Source organism: Silurus aristotelis (assembly GCF_946808225.1).
Source record: "Silurus aristotelis genome assembly, chromosome: 11".
In the NCBI taxonomy this organism is placed as follows: Eukaryota; Metazoa; Chordata; class Actinopteri; order Siluriformes; family Siluridae; genus Silurus; species Silurus aristotelis.
The window spans coordinates 25,669,625-25,690,032 of NC_139584.1; the positions used below are offsets into that span (position 1 = coordinate 25,669,625).

The following is a 20,408-nucleotide window of genomic DNA, read 5'->3' on the forward strand; positions in this document are numbered from 1 at the left end:
TGAATCCTGGTCACAGGTAAACGTAAAAGTGGGTAGTAAGAAATAAAGTCACCGAAAAGACCCAGATTGTATGTGTTATTTGTGTTGACACAGAGGTTTGTGTGTGTGTGGGGTGAATGACAGTACAGAGACATTGTGATTGGTTCTTAACTGATAAGTATTGATCAGTTGATTGGTCAATGTGGATTAGCTCGTGAACTGAAAGAGACAAATCCTTTTACAGCTTTTTGTAAAATATATTTTTAGATTAAAGTATGGAACATCCAGCAACTCCAGGGCTGGCACAGAGATCAGTACAGCTTAGTGATTGTCCTAAAAAAGAGAAGAGAAATCAACAGTTTGTTGGACACCAGACATCCGTAGCTGGAAGTGTGGACCCTACTGTAAAACATTTAATCATTTCCAACATTTTTATTTGGTACCAAATTATAGGTTAGATAAAAAATAATAATAACACTTACATTTAAAGCAAAAAAGACATAAAACACACAGGGAAAACAAATGCTAGTTCACGTGTTTCTGGAAGAGGTAAGTCTTCACCTATTGTTTGACGTGACTCAGTGACTCAGCTGTTCGAACATCTAGGGGAACTTCATTCCACCACCTCATTGCTAGAACAGAGAAGAGTCTTGATGTATACCTACTTCTTCCTCTGAGAGAAGGTGGGACCAGTCGAGCAGTGTTAGGAGATCTGATTTTTAATTTAATTAAAAATGTCATAATTAAATTTTTCCCCTCAATATTTATTTATTTATATAATTGCACACAATTTGGCCGAATGTTTGTTGACACCTGACCATTAGACTCATATGAGCGTCCAGATTTATTATTTTCTTAGTCCCTGAGGTGCACATAATGCACAGCAGAACAGTCAAGTTCTACCTTCCCAACCTTCTCAAACCATGACTTAATAGAGCACATGGGATGTCATCATGCTGGAACGTGTTTCATCATCCCATCGAAGGAAAATTCTACCACAACACCATGCAAAGTTTCTAAATAAATGTACGCTTCCAAGTTTAAAGGTACAGTTTGAGGAAAAGGTGGACGTAAAACTGGTGATCAAGTGTCTACAAGCTTTTCGAGTCCAAAGACAATTGTGTGCCAGTTTAACAATGGCAGAGCGACTTACAATGTCTTGTTTATACCACTAAGCTGAGCGTTAAGGGCCTTGCTCAAGGGCCCGGCAGTGGCCGCTTTGGTGGTGCTGGGAATTTGAACTCACTTTAAACATTCTGATCAGAAGTTCAACACCTGAACCACTGATCTTCCAGTGTTGTGTGTATGTATGTATGTATGTATGTATGTGTGTTTTATTTTCAGCACAGTATTTGCTTCCTGGACTTTTATTTTGACCAGGGGATTTTTTTTTGTTTCGCTTCCTGTGGAGGCGTCACTCCTCGCCCCACACTGCATGAGGGAAGCGTGGTGTGCAGTGGGCAGGTAAACACATTCCCGTTCACCGAGCGGACACGGTACGTTCAGGGCCGGTGTTTAGTGGGACCGAAAACCTGGTGGATTCGATATTTTATTACGGTGTTAATCGCTCGGGTCTCAGCTGCGCGAGGACCGCGATTCTCTCTTTCTCGCACCCCAGAACATTCGACACACTCGCCGAGTTGCATTTGTCCAAGTTCCAAATTTCGTTTTCGCGAAGTCGTTCGGGGGCTTTTTTTTTTTTTTTTTTTTACACGCGACTAATAATGCGCTCGTACGCCCTGTGTGGTGAACTACGTAGCCCGTAGCGTGGCGTTTGCAATCCGGGTTTGTTTCCTCAAGTGCGGGTCTGGGCATGCTAAATCTCGAGTAGCTAGCATGCGCCCTCGCTGGAGTTAGCTGCCCAGCTAACAGCTAACTTTCTATTTTTTTCCCCTTTGCGTATAAGGAAACGGGTGTCGCCTGTGGTTATTTTTTTCGACTTCGAGTGAAAAAGTTTGACTTCTTTTAAAGACTTTTAATAACCTTTAAAAGTTTTGGGACGGTGTTTACTGTGTTCGGTGTCAAGCCAACAGTTGCTATCGCTGACGTTAGCTGAACTTCTGAGTAGTCAGAAGCTGGTGAGCTCATTCTCGGGTTTTTTTTTGGCCTCTCGGGAATTGACTTATTATTCGGGATTTATCATTTGTTGTGTAAACAATATTAATAATAAAACAACGAAGAAAAAAAACAAGCTTTTTACTGAGTTTAGGTTCTTTGTTTTCCATTGGTCACCTCAACTAGCTTAGGTTGCTATTTTACCCTCTGTAATATAACTATTATTGGCTTTAACCAGGCATTTATAGGGGTATAACGTATATCAGTGAAATAGGGATGTTTCAGGATGTAAATTGTTGATTCAGAACCTGAAACCACGCTGCTTCTTTGTTGAAAAGGGAGTTTTTTTCTTTTGTGGCCCTCAGCCAAAAAAAAGCAAACTGAGATCCTGCGCACTTCTATAACACAGGAGGAGAAAAGAGAAGGAAACCAAGCTGAAGTCCATGTTGTCTACATGCTGCCATGCTTATGAGTCTGTTTATTTTTTTGTCCTGTTGTTTATAAGGCTGTGAGATGGCCCCAGGAAGGGGGTTAGAGGGGGTGGGGGGAGAGGCTGTAAGCTTACACCAGCTCAGGCCAAGTTTGGATGGCTATATTTAAGCAGCTGGCCATTAACATGCATGATAATCTTACAGCGAAACTCCCGTTTGCACCTGTCACTTAATGCCCTGTTTGCGAACATCGTGTGTCGTTAATCCCGACTTTTCTTCCTCCTCCTTCCTCCAGACTTTTCTACTTTGTACATACATTATTTTGTATATACCGTTTATGATGACTTCGGTGGTTGCTGACGGCGCCCGAGGAAGTCGGGACAAGATGCAGCAACAGACCTCTCACACCTCACAGCCGCAGAAACAGATTCAGGTAGCAACAGTGGCCTGAGAACGCAACAAAAGCACAAAATACAGCTCCGTTTATAGAGGGAGCATTAGCAGTATTTGTATATAGATTTATTTTGCTTTATCATCATCTAGGCCACAGCAGAACAGATTCGTCTGGCTCAGATGATCGACAAAAATGATGCAGATTTCGAAGGGAAGGTCAAACAGGTGTGTACATGCAGGTGTAACGTCGTCATAGCGGTCGTAGTAATGCAAAAAAAAAAATTCGCAATCCTTTTTTCCTTTAATTTCTGTCTTTCAGCTCATCGAGGTCACAGGCCGAAATCAGGACGAGTGCATGGTGGCTCTTCACGATTGCAACGGGGACGTCAACCGGGCCATCAACTTCCTGTTGGAAGAGGTTCCTGCCAAGGTGAGGTGGCCTGTCGGAAATGTTTATTTGTAATTTAATGAGTCACTGAGTGCTGTTCCAAGAAACGTTTGCAATCAATATAATACTTTCGTTCATGCTCCCGAATGAGCTTCAGTTACAAGGCAGCTGTAATGTTTTTGCCAACTGTTAACTCGATCTGTTTGGGTGGTAACCATGGTTTCCGTATTGTGACTATGGTAATACAAATGGCAATTTAAGGCATTATTGTTTACTGTGCTTGCGGTCAGGACTCCTGGGAAACGGTGGGGAAGAAGAAGAGTGTCGGTAAAGAAGGTGTGCCAGCAGAGACAAAAGAACGAAGGGTCGACAAGGAGGGCAGGGGCCGCGGTGGTCCGAACAGACGCGGTCGTGGAGCCATGCGCACCCAGGAAGGTGTGTGCTAGAAGTGTGCATGCATGAGTGGTTATTATTTTTAATTATTAAACAGCATATTTCCTTACGACAATTACAATTTGTTTGCATAGGCCGCGCTGAGGAGAACGGGTTTGACTCGACACCAGGAGAAAGAGGAGATCGCGGGCGTCGGGGAAGAGGGAGAGGTTAGCGCACACGCACTAGTTGAGAAATTCACACACCTGCCTATTGTCTTGTTGTTTTAGGCTTATTTGGGATTATGCCAATAAATCTGTTACATAACACTGGAATATCTTTCTACTGTATGCACTTCTTTACAAACTAAATATAACCAGGAAAAACAAAGCAAAAACACTCTGAAATTGAATCCTAAAGAAAAGACAAGCAAATCTTTAGCACTGTTTTCAACCAGGACCCCACACTTGGTGCTGTGGAAAGGGGGTTGTTGCTATGTTGCTATTTGTGTCGCGCTGTAACGGTCATTAGCAGGCCACGCGGTCGGAGGAATGCATTGAGAAGAGCAGCTGTGGCCAGAAGGAGGCTCACAGGGACATATGACGAGATGGTGGCAGTATGCACGATGCTTTAGCCCACTTTAACTTCCTGGTGATCTTAGTTTAAAAAAAATAAAATAAAAGCACCCTTAAATTTGTGAATTTTGTACATGTGAACAAATCTGACTTTGCAGGATTGATGGAAATGCTAGTTTTTGTAGGGCAAAGGTCATAGGTTGTAGATTGGCCTGCACCAGTTCTAATCTGCATGCAGAAAACCCAAGTCTTCGGTATGCAGCAATTAACCCTGTCACCTTATCGGTGTTTAGGTGTAGGGGGGCGAGGAAGAGGCCGAGCTGATGGTGTGAACAGGTTCTCTCAGGGAATTGGGTGAGTATTTATCCCTTCTCTTGTCTAGCAAATATTTCCTTTACATATCCCTGTTCCTGAGCAGCGGGGAGTGCTATCCATAGCACGCTCTCTTTAGATAGAACACAGGTAGGCTGCGGTCAAGCATTAACAGCCCGAATGGTTAAAAAACAGTGGCAGTAAATGTTTAATTTGTGCATAGCATAAATCTTACATGAGTTGATGCTCCCAGTATGCTGTGTGCATAGAAAATGTCAGCAGTGAATAGTAACACCCATGATGTCACTTCTGGTAGCAGTTAATTTAGGGGGGAAAAGGTTCAATTTGATTGTAAAGAATAAATCATCTATGTGATACAACGGTCTGTAACTTCCTTGTTTCTGTGTTAAAATCGGAGTGAATGCAGCCATATGCCTATAAAAAAAAAATTGCCCAAGTTTCATTACCTCTGTTCTATTTACTAACCAAATACTGAAAAATGTAATTAATAGTTAAAATGCAATCAATTCTGTGTAAACTTTTTTCGTTTATTTATATAAATTAGAGGAGCTGCTTCTAGGACAGTGCATATTAACCAAGGGATGTTGAACTGCTGTCAACACTCCAAACATTATATAATATTAGACGACTTCTAACAAGTATGTGCAACCAGACCTTATTAAAACATCGTTCTTTCATGTTTTTTTGGCTCTGTAGGACGTTTTACTCTCCTGAATACACCGGCTCTGCTGATCCTGGAGAGACGGCCAACGACACTACTGATGGAGCAGGTAAGCTGTTCTCTGTCTGTTATTCTAGGAATCATGACACTGATGAAATAGACTGATCTGGTTAGTTGTCTGCTTAAAGGATTAAAAGTGCTGGCATGTGTGTATGTTTAAATAACTCTCATTGCTCTGTACATTTTAGGAAACTGGAGAAACAACTTGGAAGACTGGGCTGCAGAAGACTGGAATGAGGACGTGGGTGACAGTTTCTTGGCTGATTAATTCTACATTTACATTAGCAAGCAACAAAAAGACATGCAGACAACTAGACTTGGGTTTACAGTGCATGCGGAAAGTATTCACAGCGCTTTAATTTTTCCACATTTCCAAAATGGGAGAAAAAAAAATACCCCATAATGGCAATGTGAAAAGTTTGTTTAAACTCTTCGCAAATTTATATAAAAAAAAAAATACAAAAAAACAATCACATGCACACAAGTATTCACAGCCTTTGCTCAATGCTTTGTTGAAGCTCCTTTGGCACCAATTACAGCTTCAACAGTGGGATTGATGCTAAAAGCTTGGCACACCTTTTTTTTTTTTTTTTGGGCAGTTTCTCCTATTCTTCTTTGCAGAATGTCTCAAGCTCAACCAGGTTGGATCAGAAGTGTCGGTGCACAGCGATTTTCAGATCTCTCTAGAGATCTTTACGTCTGGGCTCTGGCTTGGCCACACATTTATGTTGGCTGTGTGCTTATGGTCGTTGTCCTCTTGGAAGATGAACCGTTGCCCCAGTCTGAGGTCCAGAGCGCTATTAAGCAGGTTTTTATCAAGGATGTCTCTGTACATTGCTTTATTCATCTTTTCCTCAATCCCCCAGTTCCTGCCACTGAAAAACATCCCCACAGCATGATGCTGCCACCACCATGATGGTATCGGCCAGGTGATGAGCGGTGCCTGGTTTTCTTTCAAACATGACACTTGGCATTCAGGCCAGAGTTCAATCTTTGTTTCTCATGGTCTGAGAATCCTTCAGGTGCCTTCCATCTGGCCTGATTGGTGGAGTGGTGCAGAGATGGTTGTCCTTCTGGAAGATTCTCCTCTCTCCAAACAGAAATACTGGAGCTCTTTCAAAATTACCATCGGGTTATGTCACCCCCCTGATTAAAGCTCCTCTCCCCTGCTAACTCAGTTTGGCTGGGTGGCTCCGATCTAGGGAGAGTCCTGGCGGTTCCAAGCTTCTTCCATTTACAGATGATGGAGGCCACTGTGCTCATTGGGACTTATTAAATGCTGCAGACATTTTTAGGTACCCTTTCCCAGATCTTTGCCTCAAAACAATTTTCTCTTTGAGGTCTACAGACAATTACTTGGACTTCATGGCTTGGTTTGTGCTCTGAAATGCACTGTTAACTGTGCCTTTCCAAATCATATCCAATCAACCGAATTTACCGCAGGTGGACTCCAGTCAAGTTGTAGAAACATCTCGAGAATGATCAGTGGAAACAGGATGCACCTGAGTTTAATTTTGAGTGTCATCGCAAAGCCTGTGAATACTATGTACATGTAATTTTTATTTTTTTCCATTTGATTTTTTTTTTATTTGTAAAGATTTTAAACGCAATTTCACATCATTATGGGTTATTGTTTGTAGATTTTTGCAGAAAATAATGTATTTAATCCATTTTGGAATGTGGAAAAAGTGACGCACTGTGAATACTTTTCAGATGCACTGTTATTTTTTTTTTCAATGCAAATGTTATAACATGGCAAAGTGACCAATCCAAACAAAAGAAATGTATGAATTTGAGGTGATTGATTTTTTTTCTTACTGTAGCATGTTTAGTCTTTGCTCATGTGTACTTTTTTCTTATTGCAGCTTTCTGAGACCAAAGTGTTCACTGCCTCCTTTGCACTTGCTTCCCAGAACCACATAACACCTGGACAGGGGTAATTCACAAGAAACATTCCAGCAAACCCAATCTCTGTCCACTATGTGTAGCATATGAGTGACCATTACAGCCATGAGATTTTAATTGTTCTGAGAACATAAAACCTGCTGCCTCAAACTTCTAAACTGATTTTGAAAAATTTAATGGCAGTTTTTTCCCAATCCTGCAGGGACGATCTGAGTTCTCTGTTGCCAAAGGGGGCAGAGGTGGACTCTGATCTGGCCGGGTTGGAGCAGTCATCCAGTGAACCGCTCACACAGAGCCTGGTGTTTACCAACTCCCAACAACAAAACCCGGCCCGCGCACATACACACAGCTACGCCTCAGCCGCTGCCAACAGCTATGCTTCTGCTGCTGCTGGCACCTATGCCCATGCTGCCTCGGTGAGAACACACACTTGGAAGTTTTACTATAGTTGTGTTAATTTGGCTAAATGTTTCTGTGGCCTGAAACTTCTCAGCCGTTTACAGACAGCCTAATTTACAGTACGTTGTTTTCAGATGATTAGGATAGTTTTCAAAACCGTGTGTTGCTAATAGTTTCCAGGTTTTCTTCTTGCACCAAGCCTTATATTTAATTTTTCCCCAAATTGTAAACAGAGAGATGAATATTAAACAGAGGCTTTTGCCCTTTAGATGGCCTAATTGATAAACCCACAGCTGGATTGTTTGCGCATATCGTAAAGAGGAAGTACACACGGCATTTGATCTATGCAGATATTTACAATTATGCTGAAATCTAATATGCTGGCTGTTATGCACTAAGAAGGGACCTTCCATCAAAAACCAGCTGGAGCTTGTCTGACTTTCATGTAGTTAAAAGAATGAAAGCAATGCATATCAGTACTTTGCTGCTCTGTTTGTTCAGGCAAGTACACAGCGATCAGTCTACAGGCAGGGCATGAGCAGTTTGGTTATATTCTTATGTTTTAGTGTTAATAAAATAAAAAAGGGGGATGTGGCTCTATAGATATTGTTGCCCAGTTATTTTTTATATATATTTAAAACCTTGCTTACATTCTTATTTTTCACTTTCTTCTCTGCCTGTGTTCATTTTTCAATAGTCGTTGGGCTCCAGACCACCTCAGCCTGATGTACAGAAAACTGACCCAGTCAGTGTCCCTCGTATTGCTTCTCTTTCCAATCAGGTGCCAGTCACTCTGAACAATGGTGGCCTCGTTGGAGAATCCAGCTCTCCTCCCCCTGTTGTACCTGCGCCCTTATCTTTGATTGAACCCAAAGATGAGAGCCCTGTTACAGTGACTCATGGTGAGTGTTAGCATAAACATGATACATATTTATAAAACTGTGGCATTACAGCTTTGTCATAAATGTCACTGTCTTCATCCTGAAATCGGAAGCTTAGCTTGGGGCTAAAATATTTAAACAATATGCCCATGTAATGCCCAGGGACTACACAATTCTGGGTGCCTGGGACAAGCAAAAGTACATGTCTAGCCTATTAGGTATTTGTTTGTAGTTTCTTGGCAGACAGTTGGATTTTTAGTGGACTACTGATATGGCTTATTTCTCCCATTTCTAATTAGTAGCCAAAATACTCGTAGCCTCATTTTGTATGCCATTGTTTTACATAAAAGCTATTATAAGGATAGATTGAGAATTAAAGCAATGCTGAATTACAGAATTTTAGTCCTCATTTTCTGTCAGCATTAATTCACTTTGGAGTTAAGTTGCATTTACAGCCTGTTGGCTGGCTAATTGCGTTTCTTGGCAACCAAAACATTGGACTGTTGCTTTTTACTTTCTGATTAGCTAGCTAATAAATATATATATTTTGTCCTCCCCTTTACATAAAACATACAGATGTATAATGTAAGCATCTATTACTATCTAGATAATCTCTGGACCATCTTTGAATAGAGATGTATTTCTGATTATGTAAAAGTGCAGAATGAATTTAATTTTCCATAAAGATAAATTATGGAATTTGCCTTTATGCTGCAAGTTTAATGATTGTAAGTTGTGCAAAAGAAATTAAAGCTTACAATTCAATAATATGAATAGATTGAACCAAGGCATGTTATTTCAAGATATTGCAACAATATAGTCTTAGAGTAACACCACTAAACCTCAAGTAAACTATGCTGAACATCTTGTTTTTCTTACCCAGTGGATCTGAAGGCCCAGCCTGACCCCTCCCCCATCCTCAGTCAGCTGACCCAGCAACAGTCCTCCACACACCTTTCGGACCTGCCGGCTCAGGGCCGAAACCCCTCTCCCTCTCTGCCCCTTCAAGACACCAGTTCAACGGTGTTGAAACCCCTTGGAGAGACCACTGTCTCCACCATCGCAGAACCCCACCAGCCCAAACAAATCAGACCCCAGAGACGCAGAATGCCTCCTCCATCCAAAGTGAGATGTCAAAGTCTTGTTTTTAGTAAATGCTCTAGACTTTGCGCTTGAATATGTGAGCCTGATAATAGTAATGGTGTTTAGTGCTTTGCACCGATATATTCTTTAAGATAATAATTAGCTTAGCTATGGATATAACTGTCCTGTTATTTGTAAATTCGTTTTAGTAGATTTGGTTGGCTATAGGGTTTGAGGTTTGGAGGAGAAATAGGCATTCTCTTAATCTATTCATTGTCTGGATTTTTAGATACCTTCTTCTGCAGTGGAGATGCCAGGCTCTGCTGATGTGTCTGGGTTGAATGTACAGTTTGGTGCCCTAGATTTTGCTTCTGAGGATGCTGTAGAAAGCACTGGTCAATTGGACATAAGCAGCCAGGAGCCTGCTCCTCCTGTTGTCCAAACTCAGAGCAACCTGTACCCCAAGACGAGCACTGTCAGGTAAGGGGATGCTTCTGTGTAACCGTGCTACTTCACTAGTATAAATATAGCTTTCATTTGTAACCAGCATTCTTGACCTTTCCAGTGAACCAGTGGCTGGTCTTCCTCCTGCCTTACCTACAGCAACAATGGAGCCTAGATATACCTCTTCCTCTCTGGGTTTACCCACAGCTCCTGCACCTTCTATTTCCTCAAGTGTAGAATCTTCCAGTCTGAACAAGGAGCCCATCACCAACAATTCTGTCACCTCTATGACTGTAGGCCTAACAGCATCGCTGCTTATTTTAGTCCATATTCCTACCTTTCTAATTATTTTGCCATTACTGTCATTATCTCTTAAATCTTGTATTATCGGTGTGTATAATTAATAGATAGTAGGGGTGTAAACGGTACACAAAATTCACGGTTTGGTACATGGTTCAGTTTTTAAGGCACTGTTCGGATCAATTTCGGTACAGTTAGGGGGAGGAAATGCAAAACAAAAGTGCTTTGTGTTTAAAAAAAATATATAAACATAACAATATAAACAATATATACTTTTTTAATTAATGCAGTTTATTATAAACCTTTTTTGAACAACACAAATGTACAAAATCTGAACTTTTAAAAATGCAAACTGTTGCATTTTTTTAAACAATTTGAAATAAAATGCTTGTTTGGTTAAATAATATTTAATAAAAAAAAATGTAAATATAGAACAAATCAGATTAATGCAATATACGTATTATTATTATTATTATTATTATTATTATTATTAATCAATTAAAATGATTAAATAAAATAAATGAGAAAAACCTAATCAAATTTATTTCTTAGACCCCATTGGGTAATGCAGAAGTTTATGCAAGTTTCTGTGGTTTTTTACATTTAAATTAATTTAGATTTGTTCTGCTTTAGCATACTCTTTCAGCATACTTGTACATACAGGTCTTCATTTCTTTCTACCTGCATCCTATCACTCCCTCGACATCTCCTTTTAAGATAAATCTTTTAAGCAAACGATAAAGAATTCATATCGCTAGCGTTGGCGATTGTTTTCATGTTTAATAATAATAAAGTGACTCTACATAGCAGTACAAGGCGGAGACTAAACTTGCTTCCTGACGGAACTCGGATTTTAACTGTTCCACATGTAAAAAGGGTTGAATTCAGTACACGTGTAAACCGAAGCGAAAGTGTATCGTTACACCCCTAATAGATGAATAGTAAATAATTGTTACATTTATTTAAGATTCATTTAATGTAAACTCATTATGTCTCTTTTGCTCACAGAATGGGTTCAGTGAGGTACGGGCCTCCAGTACACAAGATGGTACGTCACTATCAGATCCGCACCTCAGTACTGTAATTTAATAAAGTGGTGACTGACTTCTCCAGTAATCCTCATACATCATGAGCTAAAAATAGTAGTTACCTTTTAAAAGCCATTACAGCTAGACTAGAAAGAAGGAAGGATAAATTGATTGAAACATATTGTGTATCTTTTGTAGCTGTCCCTTTGAGCACTCCACAGTCCATGTCCACAGCACTGTCTTCTGAGAACGACATGGTTGCTTCATCCTTACCATCATCCTCCTCGTCTGCACCAGCCCCAGCACCCAGCACCGCTCTTCCCTCCCTCAGCAGGTGAATTGACACCACATAACTGTTTCATTTCAGACATGATGTCGAAGAGATCGTCCAACTTTTTTTCATACTAATTCCTCTTCATTTTCCTTATTTTTTTTTAGTCACGTTAGCAGTGGAATGACATTAGGATCTGCTGCACCTGCCACTACTGGCCTCAATGTAAGTATTTTTATTTTTCCTTCCTTTGCAGCGTGTGTGTGGTTTATTACACGTTGGATGTTGCAGTGGAGGTCATTTTCTTTCTTCTTGGTCTCAGGTGGCCAGCGATGTCAGCGTGAGTCTGTCTGCTTTCTCAAGCTCAGTTCTCACCTCAAATGGCTTGAGCAACTGTGTGCCAGGCTTGTCTAACAACGGCCCCTCCGCTCCGTCCACAGGACGTTCCGCACCGCTGCAGACTACCACCTCCAGTGAGTAATGCTATAATAGTTAGCCATATCCTGTTAGTCGTGCAACAGAATGTAATCTAATCTTCCTGTAAGTATTTTTCAAAGTGCTGAGTCTGTTTGTCTGTCTTCAGGCAAAGCACCACCCAACCTGGCTCAAGGTGTTCCTCCACTGTTAGCTAATCAGTACATCATGGGACCTAGTGGACTGCTTCCTGCCTATCCCGTAAGTCCAGTCATGTTTTTGGTCATAGGGATATTATAATTCGAGCAGAACTTGTGTAATCGATCTTTTTATTTGGTTGGTTTGTTGTGATAAAAAAGTTTTTCCCCTCTTTTTCGTGTTTTAAAGCAGATCTACGGCTACGAAGACTTGCAGATGATGCAGTCTCGACTACCTATTGTAAGTGTTTTGTGCAAGTGGTCCAGGTTTGAAAGGGAAATTCTGAAAACCTCACACAAGAAAAGTACTTGTTTATTCTAGATTTGCATCTACTTTTAAAAAAAAAAACATTGCTAATGTGTATGGGCTGGTTTTAGATGTTGCTATATAGCTGTGTTTTGTACTTTTGTGTAGTAATAGGCTGTACGCATCTTTTTTTTTTGTTAGGATTATTATGGACTGACTGCTTTCCCTGGCGCAACAACCCTTTCTGCCAGAGATGGAGGATTAGCGAACAACCCTTACTCAGGTGGCTGTCCATGTTAGAGTGCCACATTAAAAATGCTTTTGTGTTGACTTCACATGCTGTACTTTTTTAAAAATGGGTTTTGTGTATAATCCTTGTTCTCTCACTGTGCTCTGAAGGTGACGTTACCAAATTTGCCCGTGGTGATGCACCCTCCCCAGCACCAAACACCAGTCTCTCGTCAGTTGCACCCTCGCAGTCTGAGCCTGGCACGGTCCCGCCTCAAACACAGGCACCACAGAACCCTGGCCAGGCCTACATGAATCCCCCTCTGCCCCCTGGCTATGGCTATACCAGCCTGCCCTACTATGCAGGCATGCCAGGTATGCCCAGTGCCTTCCAGTATGGCCCCACTGTCTTCATGCCACCTGCCTCAGCCAAGCAGCATGCACAGTACCAGCACCAGGCTGGTTATGGGGGACACACCTATGCTGCAGGTCAGCACCACTTACTAGTGACGTTATACAATGCAATTAAAGAAGAATAATCCTACACTTCATCTCTGTGAGGAACGCTTCGTATAGTTTCGTAAAGTAACTAATTTCGAAACTTCCATTCCCCAGGTTTTGATGACCTGTCTCAAGCTCACGCAGGAGGAGATTATGGGAAAGGATATGGCAGCAGCTCACAGTCACAAGCCAAGCCGAGCAACAACACAGGAAAAGGTCTCTTGCACACTTTTCTGCATTACTCGGATATAGTTTTCTGAGCTCTCTGTCTCAGAATCTAATTAAATTTAATGGATGATGTTGCAGTATTATTAATAGAAGTTCAACCTTAACCTTTCTTTCCACAGCACCTGGATTATCGGGCTCTGCCAACTCCGATCTTGGTGCAGCTGTGTACAGCAAGACGCAGGTAAGGGTATAGTTAGTTTTACCTGGATCTGTATTCTGAAACCAAATGAAAAAAGCAATTTACTATATCTATTCTATATCTTTCAGACTGTATCCACTGTTCTGTCCCTTATCTCGTTTTCTGTTTTATATCTGTCTTTTCCTCACAGTCATTTGATAAACAGGGTTTTCCTACGGCAACCCCGGCAACTTTCAGCCTTCCCTCTGCTTTGGGAGGCACTGGACCCCTGAACCCTGGAGGAGCCCCTGGCTATGCCCCTGCACCTTTTCTCCACATCATGCCTCATCAGCAGCCTCCTTCTCAGCTTTTACACCACCACATGGCCCAGGACTCTCAGGTATACACTGTTTCACCCATTAGGCTTAAGTAGAAAAACAATTATTTCTACCTACTTTTTAAAATACATTTATAACCTGTTATAACATGCAAGCTCGGGAATAAGTCGTCTATTTAAATTTTCCATTTTATCCCACACGTGTGCATGAATATGCATGGGACACGTGTGGTATTAAGAGGTCTTATGCAGTGAAGTATTGCTCTGTGCATTGCAAAAACTCTGATTTGCTAATTACAGCTCGTCAGACAGTATCGCTAAAACTGAAGGGGAATTTGGCTCTTGTAAAATGTGGAACGAAGCCCGTTCTGTGAGCAAAAATAACGAAACGCTAAGCAAAAGTGTAACGTGTTTGTATGCGATGTTTCCTTGCAGGCTCAGCGCAGTCAGTCCAGCAACATGCAGAAGAGCCAAGGCAAGTCCAACTACAGCAGCTCCCCCTACTGGGCAAACTAATTACATACTGGAAAGCAGTCCAAAATCTCATTCTTCAGTCCTGCTGCTGGCTTGATAAACATATATATATGCAAACATATATATACACACAGACACACAATCTCTCCTGGACCCTCCCCCCCCTCCTCTAAAGTTTTCCTCTACCTATTTCTTTTTTTTTTTTTTTTTTTCCTTCTCCAAATTTTTTTTCCATGTAAGATATTAATGTAAGTATTTATATATACTGTAAATGTTAAAGCCGAACATTAGTTGTGGTCGCGCCATTTTATTTTTTTTGAAGGATATTTGCTTTTGTTTACTTTTTAAAAACTGCAAAGATGTGGCGAGAACGGAAAACTTTTGAGGACGCTGGGGACAAAAACGACTTTGCGACGAGAGCATGAGTTGTGCAAGATGAGGAGGAGAAGGCGGCTAAAGATGGAGGGTTGGATTTCAGGGGAGGTTCATTTTAAGGAAATTGAAGCATTAAATGCTTGCCTTGTTACACAGTGGGCTATGCCACAGTTAAAGAGAAAATGTTTGCTGATTGCTGTTCTCCTTTCCACTGGCTCAAACACACAAAGACCCACAAGTTTTATATTGAACTCCTGTTGCCCTCTAAATAAAGGTTCTGAGCTATTCAGTTCTCTGCTTTGGTGCATTTTCTCACGTGAGTATGATTTGTGTTTGCGGACTCCCAGAGTGAAAATGGCCATGAGGTTTGCTATGCAAGTTGGATAGATAAGATTATTAATGATTTGAAAAAAGGTAATGAATACCCAAATTCCAGTCATATGGCTAAGTTTAAAAGATTTTTTAAGTAAAGTATTAAAATGTTCTATTATATTTAACATTTAAAACAAATCCTCAAACATACAAAAATGCACACCCTGTTCCTTTCCCACTGCTATACAACCGGTTTCCTTTCCATTATTTTGTTTTAGTTGCTTCAACATGTTTATTCCTCCATCGATTTTGTGAGCAATGTTGAGACATGCACGCTTGCAAAAAATTTCTGCAATAAATTATAATTGATTATTCAGAAGCCTTTAGTGCTTGGTGAAAATGTTGTACTGAAAATGAAATGGTCCAGGAGTACATGTGATCATAATTAAATATAAATCATTCTTTAAACTAGTATTTTTTTTATGTGTACATTTTCTGTGTAACATTAAAAAATCCATACTTCTACCAAACTCTAACGTCACTAAATAATACTGTCCTTTTGATTATCATTTCGTCGTAATTTTGATTTCCTTTTTTTTTACACCACAATTTTGTGGGCCCAATTAGGTATCGTAGTGTTTTAAACTGCAGTTCTGTTGATAACCACCAGAGGGAACTAAGATTTAAGTAAAAACGTGCGATGGTTGAGAAGAAATTGTGGATTAATGTCAGAATGGTGAACACCCCAACACACAGTTGATCTACATTTAGGTAAGTCACATGCAAAGTGTTCTGGAAATGTCCTCTTACAACATATCAGGATATTGAGAACTGGTTAAGGTGTCTGGTGTAGACAAGGGATGTGGTAGCTTAGGGGTTAAGGCATTGGAAGGTCACAAGTTCAAATCCCAGCACCATCAAGCTGCTACTGCTGTGCTCTTGAGCAAGGCCCTAAACCCCTTTACTGCTCTGGATAAGGCAATCTGCCAAATGCTATAAAATGAAATGAGAATGTATATAAGAAAACTGCTTAAATGGATACCTGAGCATTTAAACTGGTTTAATATAATTTCTTAGAAACTGCTGTGTTTTGGGGAACTTTTGGACAAACACTTAAATAAATAGCACAGTGCATCTCACTGTCACTGCTCAGGTGAAACCAGAATTTATGTTACACGCTAAACATCCAGTTTCGTCTCACTTTTGAGACATTCTTGGGGTCTCTGGTTGAACCAGCCAGGTCTTACATGCTTAATGTTGTATCAGTAACTTTCTTACTCTCCATGGTAAGGGACAAATATTTAGACAGAAAATGAGTAACACATGCAACCAGTGATATTTTTGTTTTAACATATGGGCACGCTGTATTTTTATAGTGGCCATAGAATTGTTTTATGCCGAGTGCTGATTTTTTAAAACACTACATTCAAAATAAACGCCACCCCCACATTTACTATTTGTAGAGAAAACCGCACTGAGTCTCTTCTTGAAATGTATTAAAAGGCTGAAGACACTTGTAAAGACGGCTTAAAGCCAGTTCCATGAAGAATTTCGAAAACCATTCCATCAACTTTTTCAAGTCTAAAATTGTGTAATTGTCATATTTTCAGGATTTTCTTGTCTTGGCCTTGGACAATCTTGCCCAAATTGACTTAAATTTTAACAGCTTTTCCATTTTTTGAAAAACCAAAAATAATGGTCCAAAACAACCTCAGTTCTCAAATAACAAGGATGTTGTTTTTTTTTTTTTTTACAGCCAAAAAGTAAATGTTAATTATAACACTAACTTAATCTCCCCTTTCCATTTGTACCTTGAAGTATTATTAATATATTATTGAACAGGGTAAATATCCTGGCTGTAAACAGGACTAGGACGATATAGTGATGTACTGGGATGTTATGTTTGCGCGATCTTTGTACTTACGGCCGCTGTTTAAACATACAAGATGCACTTTCAGGCATCAGAGCAGCAAATAAATTATTTAAACAAACAAATCTAATTCTTAGAAAACGAATACATCAGCAGTGGTATGGCGCGTCAGTTTCTGCCCACGTGTGGCTTTTATTATGTTAGTCAGTTCTTATTATGCCAGCATTATTTTTTGTAATGTTTGCATTTGCATCTCATGTTTAATCTGCAGTGTCATCTTTAAATCTCTCTCTCTCTCTCTCTCTCTCTCTCTCTCTCTCTCTCTCTCTCTCTCTCTCTCTCTCTCTCTCTCTCTCTCTCTCTCTCTATATATATATATATATATATCTCTCCCTTTTTCAAAGGTTTTCCAAATGAGATTTTCCCATTTTTCCCTCTTCTCATATATGGCATGGCAGGCCAAATCAAAGGTCATCAGGAGCAAACTTTGTCCTAGTTTGGGCATCTCTAGTCTATCAGGTTCATACCTATTCTATATAAAATCTATACCATTACTATTGACCATTATAGTTGAGTAACCAGAAAAGAACACTTTTTTTTAAACAAGAACACTTATTTAAATGCCATGTTATTTGTTTTATAGTTACACAATCAAGCCCTAACTATTAACTCTATTTCACTGCTCACTTTCTAGCCATTTTATGCTAATACTGTGATAATAAGATAAAACAAAAATGGTGTAAACAAACAATTTGCCCACAATACAATACCGATTGCAGACAAACAACACAGTGGCCAATCGCAAAACTATTTTGTGTGTTGCCGGCTTGTTTATTATATTCCACCTGCTGGAATCAGAGAGCCCTGTGGTACAGTGAGGGGCCACCGAGCCTCTATTGTGTCTGCACCAGCTTGGTTTCTTGAAGCCCATCCTACTTGCACATACAGGTCAATGAAAGCAGTCTGTGCTGCATGTTTAATAAAATTACACACTAATTGAGCTTTAAAAAAAAAAAAAAAAAAGGGGCCTCTTTTTAAAGGATTTTCCCCAAGTATTTTTGGAGGCCAGATTCTCCCTTGCCAAGTAAAATCCAGGGGAGCTCAGGGCAGGATTTGTAGGTGGTCTAGACTGTGTATTTAAAAAATAATCTGCTGGTTTTGGTATATATATATATATATATATATATATATATATATATATATATATATATATATATATATATATATATATATATATATATAAAAAAATAAAAAAAAAACACACACACACACACCACTTCATTGCTTCTTTTCATTCTTCTCAAAATCGCAGACGTCGCATGGAGCAGCAGTAGGAATGTGTGGTGGAATGCTTGTGGGGGTGAGTTGTCACTGTTAGCCGTCCTCGGATACACAAAAGGGAGACACTTGAGGGGAGTGGGGGGAGTTTGGCTCTCGAGGTAAAGGGCTGTCATGCAGGATTTGAACCCCCCCGATCCTCTCAACTCAAGTCGGGGCTCTGAATAGGACTGTTTGCTTCCTGCGTGAGCTGGATAGTTTATTTCCCTAGACAGTTTTCACGTGTCTATGCGCTTCGCCCATCCTTTATTACTCTAAATCATTATCACACTCTCACACTCAATGGCACCCCTTTAATGTCGTTTTACAAGGATGTGCGACAATTCATGCGACAATTCGGATTAACTGGCAGTAATCAGTGTGGATTTGCATCGGTGGGCTCTTAAAGGTTAACTAGGCAACTGCTACTAAAACAACTAATCAATCATAGTAAAAATATAGATTTTTGGATGATGCCCAAAATATATGCTTACAATAATACATATGTACAGTTTATACTAGTTATTTCCTATCAAACCACAGATATTAACATGGGAGGGTAATGGGGCCGACACTTTATTCCTCTGAAACATGAACAGCTTTATCAGTGCATCTATTCATCCGACATCACTGAGCACACTAACAAATGGGAAATGAACCCTCTCACGGGTGCCTACAACTGACTAATGACAGCTGTGAGTAATACCATCCTGAACAGATTATGCTCATCCATGGATAGTCTGGTTTTGAATAAAAACTCTTTTGTTGTACCCTTCTTTATAAAGACACACATATCTGGCCAGTAACTATATTAGCAAACTATAGCTCATTTATTTTATAAATGTTTCCATGCACAAGGATTGCTGGTGGGTTTGGATTTTTGAAGAATTTACATGGGGAGAACATAGGGAGAACTTGCCTTGAAATTCAAACACTGGAGTTGTAACGTGGCAATGCTACCCATTGTAGCATTTTGCAGTTCAGTTGGTATTATTACTATTACTATTATTACTCTACGGTATTATCACATCAGTGTGAACAGTACTTAATCTGCAAGTATCCCATATCACTGTAACTCTATACCTACTAAGAGTACCTATAAGATAGGATTACCTGATAAAACATCTAGTGAGTGAAGATGTAAGGCAGGTTTACTTTACTGACATTTGGGCGTATCTAGCAAAATGGGTCATTTGGAGCGACTGGTTCAACTGATTCAATGATCAAGGTCATGATGGATCCCATACTGGGAACACTTGGCATGTACGGGACACTAATTCAGTGGAGCTAATTAAGGACATCCATGAACCTCAATGTTCAGCTCAATGGAGTTTGGCATGCCTGATTTCTATGTAACAGGGTGCTGAAATTATGACTGTATATAGCATCTATAAACTAATAGACATTTTTTTAAAACTACAATTATAATGTCTAAATGTCGCAAAACATTCCATAAAACTCATTCCATAAATTGTAAACACATTTTAAACCCGTTTACTACTTATTCGAACACGTTCACACTTCCAACTCGTCACATATGGACGTGTTCTTAAGGATCCCTTGGCGTCACTTTTTTTTTTTGACGCACTGGGTACCCCTTTGGCGCCATTTTTTACAGACTTCTATAGAACTGGGAACTGCAGCCTGCGGTGTTGAAATTTGACATGTTAAGTATGCAGACTGCCCCAAGGTCATATTTATCCAGCTCTCCAACTAAATTTTGATTTTAAAGTTCACTTGCTGTCTGAAAAGTGGCGTCTGTTAAACGGCGTTCAGCAACCCGTTTTCACTCGCAAATAACCCTAATGCGTTCTCACTAGCCCAAACTCTAACCCTGCACGTTGGAAAATGACGCCAAAGGGGTACCCAGGACGTCAAAAAGTGACACCAAGTGATCCTAACCAGTGCTAGAACTAAGTCAAGTCTCATGGGGGGGGTCCCCAGTTGTTGTGTAATTCCAATTTTTTACTAAAATAATCTTTTTAATTGTCATGGGGGGTCCCTAATGCCTTATGCCTCAGCCACACCTCAATTCGAGCACTGATCCTAACAAACGCGTCCATATGTTAGTTGGGAGTTTGAACGTGTAGCTTATCCATTTATCAATACGCTGTTGCAGGAACAACTTTTTACAATTATTGAATTAGCATAAACCTATCGTTTATGTATCGTAATAACTCAAATAATATGGATTGCTAACCAGCATGTCTGATAGAAAAATCAGGTAAAAAT

The 20,408-nt window shown here is 40.1% G+C and overlaps 2 protein-coding genes across 6 annotated transcripts in view; one reads left to right on the forward strand and one right to left on the reverse strand.

Annotated features, from left to right (window-relative positions):
• adamts13 (ADAM metallopeptidase with thrombospondin type 1 motif, 13) overlaps positions 1 to 20,408 on the reverse strand; it is a 63,450-nt gene that overhangs the window by 18,589 nt on the left and 24,453 nt on the right. The gene's annotated exons all lie outside the window — the stretch shown is intronic.
• Positions 1,318 to 14,966, forward strand: ubap2b (ubiquitin associated protein 2b). Of its 5 annotated transcripts, none has more exons than XM_083554008.1 (27): positions 1,318 to 1,443; positions 2,761 to 2,898; positions 3,009 to 3,083; positions 3,178 to 3,288; positions 3,537 to 3,681; positions 3,774 to 3,848; positions 4,487 to 4,547; positions 5,223 to 5,296; positions 5,436 to 5,488; positions 7,113 to 7,183; positions 7,355 to 7,568; positions 8,249 to 8,453; positions 9,316 to 9,557; positions 9,805 to 9,995; positions 10,081 to 10,252; positions 11,268 to 11,307; positions 11,486 to 11,621; positions 11,726 to 11,783; positions 11,881 to 12,031; positions 12,142 to 12,233; positions 12,360 to 12,410; positions 12,618 to 12,699; positions 12,816 to 13,133; positions 13,260 to 13,361; positions 13,493 to 13,554; positions 13,703 to 13,891; positions 14,264 to 14,966. In XM_083554008.1, the coding sequence occupies exons 2-27, from the start codon at positions 2,803 to 2,805 to the stop codon at positions 14,342 to 14,344; spliced, it is 3,147 nt and encodes a 1,048-aa protein (XP_083410134.1). In that variant the 5' UTR covers positions 1,318 to 1,443; positions 2,761 to 2,802; the 3' UTR covers positions 14,345 to 14,966. The 5 variants fall into 5 exon arrangements, with proteins under 5 accessions (XP_083410134.1, XP_083410135.1, XP_083410136.1 ...); XM_083554009.1 differs by having other exon boundaries at positions 12,363 to 12,410; XM_083554010.1 differs by having other exon boundaries at positions 1,374 to 1,475.

Bases quoted from the DNA above. Each gene is read 5' to 3' on its own strand.
- ubap2b (XM_083554008.1), top strand. From the start codon at position 2,803: ATGATGACTTCGGTGGTTGCTGACGGCGCCCGAGGAAGTCGGGACAAG. The intron at 3,849-4,486 runs GTTAGCGCACAC...ATCGGTGTTTAG, and splicing joins GCGTCGGGGAAGAGGGAGAG to GTGTAGGGGGGCGAGGAAGA. The intron at 5,489-7,112 runs GTGGGTGACAGT...TTCTTATTGCAG, and splicing joins CAGAAGACTGGAATGAGGAC to CTTTCTGAGACCAAAGTGTT.